Genomic DNA, 12,184 nt, shown 5'->3' on the forward strand with positions numbered 1-12,184 from the left:
GGGGAAGAGGACGTAGGGTTGAAGAGGCTTTGGGCCTGTGTGGTTGTTGCCTGCTGCTCTGGCCTGGATGTTGCTAGAGCGATGGTTATCCAAAAACCTTTAGCAATAGAAAGCCAGCGTTGCTATATCAACTGGCAGACGGTGGGCAGGCAGTATATACTGAATGAATGAATTGTTGGTTTCTTATAGATTTAAAAGAACACTGGTAGGTCATGTCTGTAATTCTAGCTACTCAGGCTGAGATTGGGAAGACCAGTGTGAAGCTCTTCCAAGCAGAAAAATCCTAGAGGATCAAGGTTTGAAGCCAGCCTGGGTAGCAAAGTCCTTGAGATTCCGTCTCCAATTAACCAGCAAAAAGACGGACTGGGGGCGTGGTTCACATGGTGGAGTACTGGCTGAGCAAGCAAGTTGAGTGAGCACGAGTAAAGAGGAAATAGGATGATGAACCAGAGCACTGTGCCTGTCAGAGCAGACAGGGAGACTAAATTTCCCAGCCTTCTTCACAGCTAGGTTGGGCCACATAACTACTTTTGTCATCTCTCCCACCCCGACTTCCTGCTTCCTTAGAGGTCCAAAAGCCCTGAGGACAGTGGATCATGAACTGGACCGTTTCAGAGAACCATGAACTTAAATACCTTCCCCCGCCCTCCCCCCAAGTTAACTAGTGGAGATATTTCTTCCATAAGAAGATCAAATGTCAGGTAGCCACAGCCCCTTTTAGTTTGGGCTCCAGTTCCAACTCTGTGGAACTGGCCCCCGGGGGAGGCTGGAGCTTCCAGCCTAGAGTCCAGCCCAGGGGACCCGTCTCTTGGGGCTTAGCTGCCCACTGAGCCCAAACTAGGTCTACTGGACCACTTCAACCTGTACAAAATCATTTGTGTTTGCTGTCACTGGCTACTGAGATTTGGGGTAACGTGTTAAGGAACATTATTGTGACAGGTAATCACTTACCCGCAAGCAATCAAGGGGCTCCTGAGAGGCTCTGGCCCCCAGCATTTGACAGAGACCCTTTACCAGTGAGACTCAGGTCTTTCTCCCCTGTCTTCCCTGTCCCATGCTCACCCTGCCACCAGAGGCCACAGCTACTGAGAAGCAAGAATTGAGAGCCAGTCACCAAGGTGGGGAAAATTGGTCTGTTTGTTTTAATTAAACTGACTGCAGAAGCCAAGACACAGACAGACAGAGACTAAGAACAGGATTGGGAGGGGTTTTTAGAAAAGAAATGAGAACCGATGGCGGAGGTGTCAGGGCCGCTGGAGGCTGGAGGCTGGGGGTGGCGGGAGGGCACGTCCTCACGTCAGCCCCAGGAGCACTGTCAGGACCAGCACCAGCGTGAGCCAGGTGCCAGCAGGGCCAGTTGAGGAACCTGTACCGGACGGGCACAGAGCAGCGTCAGAGCCAAAGACGGGACCAAGTGAACACGCAGGACGGAAGGCCCGGGGGGCAGCTCAGGCTCAAGGGTCCCCAGCAAAGATACCGTACTTCAGCATCAGTGATTCTACCCCAGCTGTGTGCACGCCCTGTTGAGTGTCTGTGTGTCCTGGTGGCTGTTAAGATTATCCATGGGGAAAAAGCCAGGCAGAAGTGGCTCATGGGAGGCTGAGATCTAAGGACCACCGTTCCAAGCCAGCCGAGGCAGGAAAGTCTGTGAGACTCTTATCTCCAATAACCCACCAAAAAGCCGGAAGTGGAGCTGTGGCTCAAATAGCACAGCACTAAACACAAAAGCTCAGGGACAGTGCCTAGACCTTGAGTTCAAGCCCCAGGACTCTCTCTCTCTCCCATACCCACACACCCACACCACACCCAATATTATCCACAAGGTTGGGGGGGCGCTGGGAGAAGCACATGGGGCCGTGTGGCCGGGGCTCTGGTTGGGGTGGGGGGGACAGTGGGAGGGATGTAGAAAGGCCCAGCCAGCGCATCTGTCCCTGTTCCCAGCTGTCCCTGCTCCTAAGGAGCAACCCAGGGCCCCACACGCAGCACCAGGGCAGTGCAGCAGATGACGGCCCCTTGAGGCCCCGGTGGCTGAACTTTGGGCTGAGAACTCACAATGCCATGATGGTAAGAGGGACACATGCAGCCTGGCCGATCGCCTAGACGGGGAGGGTGTGTGTGTGCTGGGTCCCCCTTTCCTGCTTCACATAACCTCATTCCCCAATTCTGCCTGGCTGGAGGGCAGCGGGCTGCCAGGGGCCTGTGGGTGGGTGGCAGCTGGCTGGCAGTCTTACCATTGGAGTCCTCGGTTCCTCTCGGAATATTTGGATTTTCTGTTAGGGAGGAACAGAGAGAACCAGGGAGTCGGTGGCACTTGAAACTCCATCAAAGTGGCCCTTCATCCTGCACCTCCTGTACAGTGTCCCAAGTACAACCACCCCAGTCTGCCCTGGGCTGAGGCTTTCACCCATTTTCTATTTGGAGAACCCAGGAAAGTGAGGCCGTTGGTCACCTGCTAAGTGGCAGAGCTGGGATTCGAACCCGAGTCTCTGATGCCAAAGCCACTACAGTTTTTAACCACTGGGCTACAAGTGCCTCTCTGTGGGCCCCCTGTCAGGGCCCCCTTAAAGGATGTGGGCCCCTGCTGGCCCCTGCTCTGGGGCAGCTCTGAACCAGGCCTATCTTTGGTGGCCCCGTGGATGCCCAGCAAGCGCCACTTAGCGAGCGCCCCTTACCGAACACGATGAGCCGGGTGTGCGTGTCGGTGGAGCCCAGGGGGTTCTGGGCCGTGCAGCGGTACATGGAGCCGTTGAGCTCGGCGGGGACCCGCTCCAGCACCAGCTCCTTCCCGTCAAACTCGGCGCTGCCGTCCAGGAGGCGGCTTCCCACCCGCGTCCACGTGAACATGGGCTCCGGGAACACCTCGTTCTGCCGGATGGAGGGGGGCAGAGGGGTCACAAGGGTGGTGGGGAAGGACTGAGGCCGGCCTGGACACACGGTCCCCTCTCACTGGCTGCCGGTGACTACCAGGGCCCCCGGAAGACAGACTGAGCCATTTCATAGACTGAGAGGCACTAGAGGTGGCTGGGGGAGGAAGGAAGGGCATGGAGTCTGGGGGTGTCTGCACCCTTCCCACATCTGCAGAAAGACTGACCTGAAATCCTCGGACCAGAATCCTCACGGTGTCCCCAACTCGGGCTCGGCTAGGCGTCATCACGATTTTAGGTCCTTTAGGAGCAACTGTAGCAAGAGGAAGGTGAGACTGGAAAAGTGGCTAGTAGGGAAAGAAGGACAGAGCATGCAGAAGAGAAAGTTCTTCGCGAAGAGGTAGTGTCCTGGAGAAGGGCTGCTCCTCCGGAGCTCCAGTACTTTATTAACAGACTGATCCACCCACCCACCCATCCATCCATCCATCCATCCATCCATCCATCCATCCATCCATCCATCCATCCACCTATCCATCCATTCACATATACTGCCAAGTCCTTGCAATGAATTGGGACCCAGCTGGGACCCAGTGATTCAATGGTGGTACACAGGGCACAGCTCTGCCCCCATGGAGTTCCTGCATTGGTTGGGGAGAAAGACTAGACACAGGAAGAATGGAACTAGAAGGGGCACATACATGCCCAGAGCAGGGGGTGTGAGCTGAGTGGCACCCGGGCACTCACAGGAAGGCACCCATTCCAGTAGCCAAAAGCCCCTTTCTCTAAACCCTTGTCACCCTAGCTCACCCCGTCACCCAGGTGAGCTAATGGAGGCCCAGAGAGACACAAGGTGACTTGCAGTGGCCCCATAGAGAGAGAGAGAGAGCGCGGGGGCCTCAATCTGGGTCCATCTGGTTCCCTCTCCCAGGCTGAGCGTCCTTGCAGACTATCTGGAACCACTGGGTGGCTGGGCTCTGTGGGGAGCCCCGCCCAGTGCCTGCCTCTCCCCTCATGCTCTGCGTCCCAGTACCGGGAAAGCTTGACGCCCAAGGGTGTCTGGAGACCCTTGGGGTCCCCAAGTCCCCTCTTGTTTCAGATAGGAAACAGGCCTGTGGAGAGCCCAGAGGCTTGCTCCAGTCCAGCTACAGAGTCAATTACGCACGATCCCTCACTTTGCAACCTAGAGAAGTTCATTTGTTCACCCATCCATTCATTGCCTCATCCAACAGTAATTATTAAACTGGCCACATGATGGGTTTTGGATCTGGGATGGGGTCATGGGGTGAAAAGGCTAAGTAGCAGCTAATTCAGAGCTCAACACATTAGGAAGGCACACAGTCAATCAACACATCAACCACAGCCAATGGGCAGCCAGTAATGGGACTGTGTGCAGAGAGCTAGTGGGTGGGGTCCTCAGACTGACTCTGAGTTGCAAAGCTCCTCAATGTTCTAGAAGAGGAAACATCGTGGCAGGGGGCTGAGGGGGAGGGGCAGCGAGGCAATGGGCAGGGCAGCGAGGAGGTGGGGCAGGGAGGCGATGGGCGGGGCGCTGAGAGGGTGGGGCAGCGAGGTGACAGGCAGGGTGATGAGGGGGCGGGGCAATGAGGTGATGGGCGGGGTGCTGAGGAGGCGGGGCAGAGAGGTGATGGGCAGGGAGCTGATGGACAGGGCCCCGAGGGGGCGGGACAGGGAGGTGATGGGCAGCCCGCTGAGGGGGCGGGGCAGAGAGGTGATGGGCGGGGTGATGAGGGGGAGGGGCAGGGAGGTGATAGGCGGGGCTCTGAGGGGGCGGTGCAGAGAGGTGATGGGCGGGGCTCTGAGGGGGCAGGCAGGAGGTGGTAGGCGGGGCTCTGAGGGGGCGGGGCAGGGCGCTGATGGGCCGGGTTCTGAACGCATTGAGCTTCCCGGTTGGAGGAACGTGGGTCTGTGGTTGGAGTGTCGTTCTCTGGGTTCCTTTGCAGATCCCCCCCCAAAAGGGTGCCTGTAGAATAGTTTGGTCACCTGTCTTGGGCCGACCTGGGCTGAGCGGGATCCCCCCCCCCCCCCCCCCCCCCCTGCCCCCCCCCCCAGCCTCCCGTCCACCCATCAGCTCCGAGAGACGTGGGTGGACTCCTGGCGCTGCCAATTACTTTGTCTGAGAGTGAGACCAAAGGGCTCTTCATTAGCCACCGCTGTCAGGACGTCTGAAGTGCCACAGAGGCGGGGCCGGGCGCTCCTGCTGCGCTGTCTCCAGTGTCAGGGAGCTGGGCAGCTCTGTCTATTCTGGGAGATGGCTGATGTTTCGGGGTGAGGTGGTGGAGTGCAGGGAGAAGGCTGGAGTGAAAACCCAGGACCTTGCACAGGCGTGGGGAGTGCTCATCCCCGGGCCCCATGTCCCCAGCCCCTTGATGGCTGACTGTCCAGTGCATAAGTGTTGGGCTCTTCATGCAACACCACAGGCGTCCTCCGGCCTCCCGCAGGGACAGGCAGGCCCAGAGAGGTCAAGGAGCCTCCTGCTTTCTTTGGTCTCTCTGGTGCTGTGTAGGTGATGGGTGGGCAGGCGCCCTGGAAGAGGACAGCCTGGCCTTGGTTGAAGGGCTGTGGGGAAGGCGCCACCAGCTTAACCAGCAGAGGACACTGAAGGGCATCGGTGCCAGGAGGAAGCTGGGCCAGAGGACCTGTGGGTCCCTTCTTTCCTTAGGTCACTCTCAACTTCTTTACAAAGCCCTGTCTAATTCCTCCAGGGACTGCACTCTTGAGGGTAGAGTGACTGACGCTTGTGCAGTCCCTGGTGCGCACTAGACTCTCACCCTGGTGCTCCTGAGGTTGGGGAAGCCATGCTGCAGGCCTCACAGCTGACTGCTCCCCCGGGGCTCACTATGCCAACGTGGGAATGGCCATCTTGGAAACACAGCGCTTCGAGGGGAGACTCAGAGCCCAGGACCAGAGAAGAGGCCTAGCAGGTGGCTCCTCCTCCACAGGCAGCCCACACCCCCTCCCTGCTGCCCTGAGCTGCCCATTTCTGGTGGGCCCTGGGTAGAGCTGAAGAACACAGAGGGAGAGCACCGGAGGGGTCTTCCAGCCCTCACTGCTCCAGGATCCATCCTGGCAGCTGCTGACAAATGAACAGGTTTGGAGCAGATGGTCCGTGGCTCCTCCCCTCCCTCTCTTCCCTCCCTCCCTCTCTCCCTCCCTCCCTCTCATCAGCCTCTGGAAGCCAGGCAGCTGGCATCTTTTGCTCAATCCCAACATCACCCCTGGGAAGCCCATTCTGCAGCTCATGGCAGGCAAAGCCAGGCCCCTGCCTGCTTCTAGAACACAAGACTTCTAGAACACTCTTCCCTGAGGAAGAGTGGCACTGTGAAATCCCAAGGAAAAGATCCTCTAGGGAACCCCAGGAATTCTGGGTGTACATTATGACATCCATCCACCCATCATCCATTTATCTACACATCAACTCATCCATCAACCTATTCACTCATCTGTCCATCCATCCAAACAATTTTTTCATTCTATTCATCCATTTATGCATTCATTACTTTATCATATCTACCTATCCACCCATCCACCCGCCTACCCACCTATCCATCATTCTATTATCTTTCTCCCTCTCCATCTACACAGTATCATTCTATTTGTTTATATATCCATTCTCTACACTACTATATTCATTCATCCATCATTCTATCGTCCTTCTACCCAGCATTAGTCTGATCCATCCATCTGCCCACCCATTAGTTATATCTATCCATCTGTCCATCACTCTATCATCCATCCATCCATTCATCTACCCATACATCCAGTAGTTGTCCTATTCATTCATCTACCATCCATACAGTATTCATCTATCTATCTCCCACCCATTACTATCATATTCATGCACCCATTTATCCATCCTTCCATCACTCATCCATTCATTCACTTATCCATTCAGCATTCATTCTATTCATCCATCTATCTGTTACTGTATCATAGCCATCCTCCATCCATCCATCCATCCATCCATCCATCTGCCCATGCATCACTCTTTCAAGTCTATCCCTCACCCATCTCTCTCCATCTATCCATCCATCCAAATGTTCCTTCTATCCATCATCTATCATTTATCATGTCATGCACCCACCTACCCATTAACCCACTAATCTCTTTATCCACCCACACATTCATTAGCTCTGTCCCCCAATTTGTATTAGTCATTCTGCAGGACAATGCTGGGAACATGACACAGGAGAACAGTAGCTTGTGGCTCCTGAATAATTACTCTGCTGATGCTGTACTCAGCACTCTGTGTACATCCCTCCCCTAAACCTTCACAACAACCCAGGAAAATCTTTTTTGTTTGCCATTTGTGGGGCTTGAACTCTGGACCTAGGCGCTGTCCCTCAGCTCTTCAGCTCAAGGCTATCACTCTACCACTTGAGCCACAGCGCCACTTCTGGCTTTTTTCTGCTTATGTGGTGCTGAGGAATCGAACCCAGGGCCTTATGCATGCAAGGCACGCACTCTACCATTGAGCCACCTTTCCAGCCCCAGAAAAATCTTATTCAGTAGATTCTCCTCAAGCATATGGTAGGGAGTTGGTTGGTTTTGAAGCTTGCACTACGTGAACAGGCCAGGTACAAAGCTCATGCCCATTGCTACTTAAAATTCCAGAGGGAGATCTGGCCAATTAAGGTTCCAGGCTGTGCCTGTAGGGTGGGAGGAGTAGAAGATTCCTGAACATCCCAGCCAGAAAAAGCATTAAGGGTGTCTGGGATGAGAATGTTCTAAGCAAAACAGAGAGCCAGTGGCAAGTCACAGCGGGGGATGTGAGCTTAGCATGCTCAGGCCAGGATAGGGGATCTGAGGCTGGAGACAATGGAGCAACTGGGAGGGGTAGGGACCCTCGTATCTTGGAAGCCATAGCAAGGACCTGGGATCTGATTTTCAATGAAGGCTGTCTGGCGAACTGAGCCTCCCACCCTTCATGATTTTTTTAAATCATAATAAAGGTTAGCTATAGACAAATGTACTGTGTGTAAACACACAGTCTGATGAACTTTAATAATGGTGAACATGTGTCACTCTTATACCAACCAGACTGTAGCACATTGCCACCACTTCTGGGGGTCCTCACGGTTTCAATCCACTTCCATTTCTATCATTGCTGGTGGCTCACACCTGTCATCCTAGCGAGATTCAGATCTGAGGATCATGGTTTGAAGCCAGCCTGGGCAGGAAAGTCTGTAAGATTCTTATCTCCAATTTAACCAGCAAAAAGCCAGAAGTGGAGCTCTGGCTCAAGTGGTAGAACACCAGCCTTGAGTAAAAAAACTCAGAGACAGCATGTAGGCCCTGAGTTCAAATCCCAGGACTGGCACAAAATACAATACAATACAATAAAATGTCCACCTTCTATAGGTAAGTGTTGTTCCATTTCTCTCAGGAGAGGGCTGTTGTCTTGGTCTGGAATTTCACACAATGGCTTTTCCCAGCAAAGAATGTCGATGTGCTGCCTGGGTTTTAGGTTTAAACTCCTGGTGTCTGACTTGATCCCAGCACATGTCAGAAGCTCATTCTTGTGAAATGATGGACAGTGTTTCATGATATAAATATAGCACACATTTGTCTATTTGCTTTCCAAACTATGGATATTTGAATTATTTACATATTATTGTTGCTGTTGTCCTGAGTAAAATTGATGGACATTGTGTGTGTGTGTGCATGTGTGCGTGCGTGCGTGCGTGCATGCATACGTGTGTGTGTGTGTGTGTGTGTGTGTGTATCTTTGGGCTTGAACTCAGGATCTGGGTGTAGTCCCTGGGCTTTTTCACTCAAGTGGTGATCTACCACTTAAGCCAACACCTCTACTTCTGGCTTTTTGGTGGTTACTTGGAGATATAAATCTCATACATTTGTCTATCTGGAATGACTTTAAACCTCTATCCTCTGATCTCAGCCTCCTAAGTAGCAAGGATTCCAGGTGTGAGCCACCGGCTCTTGGCAGCATGTCCAAATATATATATATATATATATTGTCTGCCGTGGGGCTTGAACTCTGGGCCTGGGCGCTGTCCCTCAGTTCTTCAGCTCAAGGCAAGCACTCTACCACTTGAGCTACAGCGCCACTTCCGGTTTTCTGGTGGTTTATTGGGATAGGAGTCTCACGGTCTCTCCTGCCCGGGCTGGCTTTGAACCGCGATCCTCAGATCTCAGCCTCCTGAGTAGCTAGGATTACAGGCGTGAGCCACCAGTGCCTGGCAGTCCAAATATTTTTGGGTGTATTTTTCATTCATTTATTTTTTAGTTTGAGACAGACTCTCCCTACATAGGCCAGGTTGGTTTTGAACTCCTGAGCATTCTTCTTCAGCATCCTAGGTGCTGGGATTATAGGCATGTGCCACTATACCTGGCTTTATTTTTCATTTCTTTTGGATAAAAACTGAGGAGTGGAATTGCTGGGTTGTTGATGAGAGGGATTTTTGCCTTTGTAAGAGGCCACCAGTTTTTCTAGGTAGCAGGACTACAGGTAATGCAAGGCTTGTTCTGATTGTTCCGTATCCTTGTCGACATTTGATAATGCAGTCTTTAAAATCTTATCCAGCCTATTGGCTAAGAAATGCTGTCTTGAGGCAGTTTTAATTTTTATTTCCCTGGTGATCCTAGCAGGTGAACATTTTCATTTTAATTCTAGTAATTTTAAAAGTGGGTTATCTGATATGTTCATTCATTATGTATCCTGGGTACAAATGCCTTACTGGTGAGTATTTTCTTTTCTTTTCTGTGTGTGTGTGTGTGTGTGTGTGTGTTGGTTGTCAGAACTCAGGGCTCAGGTGCTGTCCCTGAGCTCTCTCAAGGCTAGCACTCTACCACTTGAGCCACAGTGCCACTTCCAGTTTTTGAGTGGCTAATTGGAAATAAGAGTCTCATGGGGACTTCTCTGCTCAGGCTGGCTTTGAACTGTGATCCTCAGATCTCAGCTTCCAGAGTAGCTAGGATTATAGGGGTGAGCCACCAGCGCCTGGTGTTGGCGAGTATTTTCTCTGCTCGTTTTTGCCTTTGTCTCTTTGTGCGTCTCTCTCAGTAGTTTGCGTCTTCATTTTCTTAAGGATGTCTTCTTAGGAGGCAGGAGCCTTGAATTTTGACTCCATCTCCTTGATCCACTCTCAGATTTTCACTTAGTGTCACAGGAGAGCATGTTAGGGAACTGGCCACAAGGATGTTTTGCTGCATTTTCTTCTAGAAGCTTTCACGCTCTGCCCACTTTCTGCTCCACATTAACTTGTGTGCACGCACGCACGTGTGTGGGTGGGGGTGGGGGCACCTCTCCCTGCCTCTCCCATTAGTTAAAAGGATCCTTTCTGCTCACTGGGTAGCCTCGGGATCTCTGTGGAAAACAACGAATTCGATCTGTACCTGTGGGTCTGTTTCCAGTCTGGGTTCTGAAGCATCAATCTGCCCATGCCAGAGGTGTGGGGCTGAGATCCGGGAGAGTCCTGATCTGACTCAGATGCGAAGCAGATCAGTCGGGTGGAAAGCGGACAGGGTGGAAGGGGAAGTGGAGAGGGGAATGCGGGGGAGGGGAGACTGGATGCTTGGGCGGGTGGTTGCAAGGGGACCCTGAGACAAGGCAGGCCTGGGGTATTGGGTTGGGGTATGGCTTGGGTGGAGGACACAAGAGTGAGAAGTATGGATGGTGCCGAGTTCACTTCTCTGGGCCTCAGTTTCCTAGGATTGTAACACCGCCCGCCCCAGTGACTAATCACAGGCAGCCAAGTAGTTCATATAAGAAAAGCAGCAGTGGACCCTGTGCTGATGGCTCATGCCTGTCACCCTAGTACTCTCAGGAGGCTGAGATCTGGATTAAGGTCCAAAGCCAGCCAGAGAAGAAAAGTCCCATCTCCAACAGAACCAGGAAAAAAAAAAGCTGGACTGGAGGCATGTCTTAACTGGTAGAGCACTAGCCATGAGCCACCCAGACAAATGAGGGAGCAAGGCCTTGAGTTCAAGCCCTGGAACTGGCAAAAAGGAACAAAAGACAATGTGGTATGCAGTAGTTACATAATAAATGTTAGCGTGCTCATTACTTGTTGTATGGGCAAGGGGCCTGTGGGAACTAAGGGGTCATTTGAAAAGGTCTTCCTGGTGCGGAGTGGAGAAGGCGCTGGGCGCAGCAAACTTGAAATCCCATCCCTGCTACATACAAGCTAGTAACTCAGGGCCCGGACCCCCACAGGCTGAGCCTCGGTTTTGCTCATCTGTAAAATGAGGCTGTGTGCTGAGTTGAGTCTTGTGTGAGTCCCTGGCACACAGCAGCTGCCGCAGGTGCGGGCGGCCCCCCACGCCCCCTGGTGGTGGTGGTGGGGGTTGGCTTAAAACACAAGCCGACAGCTCTCACCGGCCCATAGTCCTATTTGCTCAGGAGGCTGAAATCTGAGGATTGTGGTTCAAAGCCAGCCTGGGTAGGGAAATTCATGAGACTCTTTTCCAGTAATGACTAACAAGTCAGAAGTGGAGGTGTGGTTCAAGGGGTAGAGCACCAACCTTGAGTGAAAAAGAAAAAGCCATCTATATGAGAGAGAAAGGCCTTGAGTTCAAGCCCTGGTACACACACACACACACACACACACACACACACACACACATACACACACACACTGACAGTGGTTCCTCTGTTTTTGACCATGGAAGCATGGGCGAGAGGCTGTGGTTTGCTCCAGGCAGCCACTGTCCACTGCAGGAGATCAGGCATCTCCGGGTCAGAAGACTGGTCCAGAGGTTGAAGTTCAAAGAGCCCACAAGGTGAAAGGTGAAAGGTGACGCTTGTGGGTCACCGTGTCCCTCCCTGCCCTCTGTCCATCTCATGCATGTCCAGCCAAACACGAGGCGCTGGATTTGGAGACTGAGCCGGTCCTGACCAGCCGGTCCTGTTTGCCCTCATCTCCCGTGCTCTCAGAGACCATGAGGCTTTGGACCCAATGGGCAGGCTGGAGCGGGTAACACCCTCTCTCCTGTGAGTTCCGGACCCCAGCCCAGTGGAGCCCGGTGAGGACGCTGTGCATTCCGGGCCTCACCTGCCCAGCCTCTGACCATGCGTCCCTATGAACCTCCCACCTACTCAACAGGGACCTGGAAGCTTTTGCTTTTTCTCTTTTCTTTGTCAGTCCTGAAGCTTGAACTCAGGGCCTGGGCTCTGTGCCTCTCTGTGTTCAAGGCTAGCGCTCTACCACTTTGAGCCACAGCGCCACTTCTAATTTTCTGGTAGTTTATTGGAGATAAGAGTCTCACAGACTTTCCTGCCCTGGCTGGCTTTGAGCCTCGATCCTCAGATCTCTGCCTCCTGAGTAGCTAGGATTACAATT

At 53.0% G+C, this 12,184-nt stretch overlaps 1 protein-coding gene across 1 annotated transcript in view; it reads right to left on the reverse strand.

The window, feature by feature from the left end:
- Window positions 1–1,119: 1,119 nt before the first annotated feature.
- Igsf21 (immunoglobin superfamily, member 21) overlaps window positions 1,120–12,184 on the reverse strand; it is a 110,039-nt gene continuing 98,974 nt past the window's right edge. Inside the window, exons 7-10 of the mRNA XM_013032683.1 lie at window positions 3,092–3,177; window positions 2,673–2,865; window positions 2,232–2,270; window positions 1,120–1,366 (exon numbers count right to left, since the gene is read on the reverse strand). Of these exons, the coding sequence (XP_012888137.1) occupies window positions 1,293–1,366; window positions 2,232–2,270; window positions 2,673–2,865; window positions 3,092–3,177 (392 nt within the window). The 3' untranslated portion in view covers window positions 1,120–1,292. The remainder of the gene's footprint in view (window positions 1,367–2,231; window positions 2,271–2,672; window positions 2,866–3,091; window positions 3,178–12,184) is intronic.

This window comes from Dipodomys ordii, unplaced genomic scaffold, assembly GCF_000151885.1.
Source record: "Dipodomys ordii isolate 6190 unplaced genomic scaffold, Dord_2.0 Scaffold6, whole genome shotgun sequence".
NCBI classification, from domain to species: Eukaryota; Metazoa; Chordata; class Mammalia; order Rodentia; family Heteromyidae; genus Dipodomys; species Dipodomys ordii.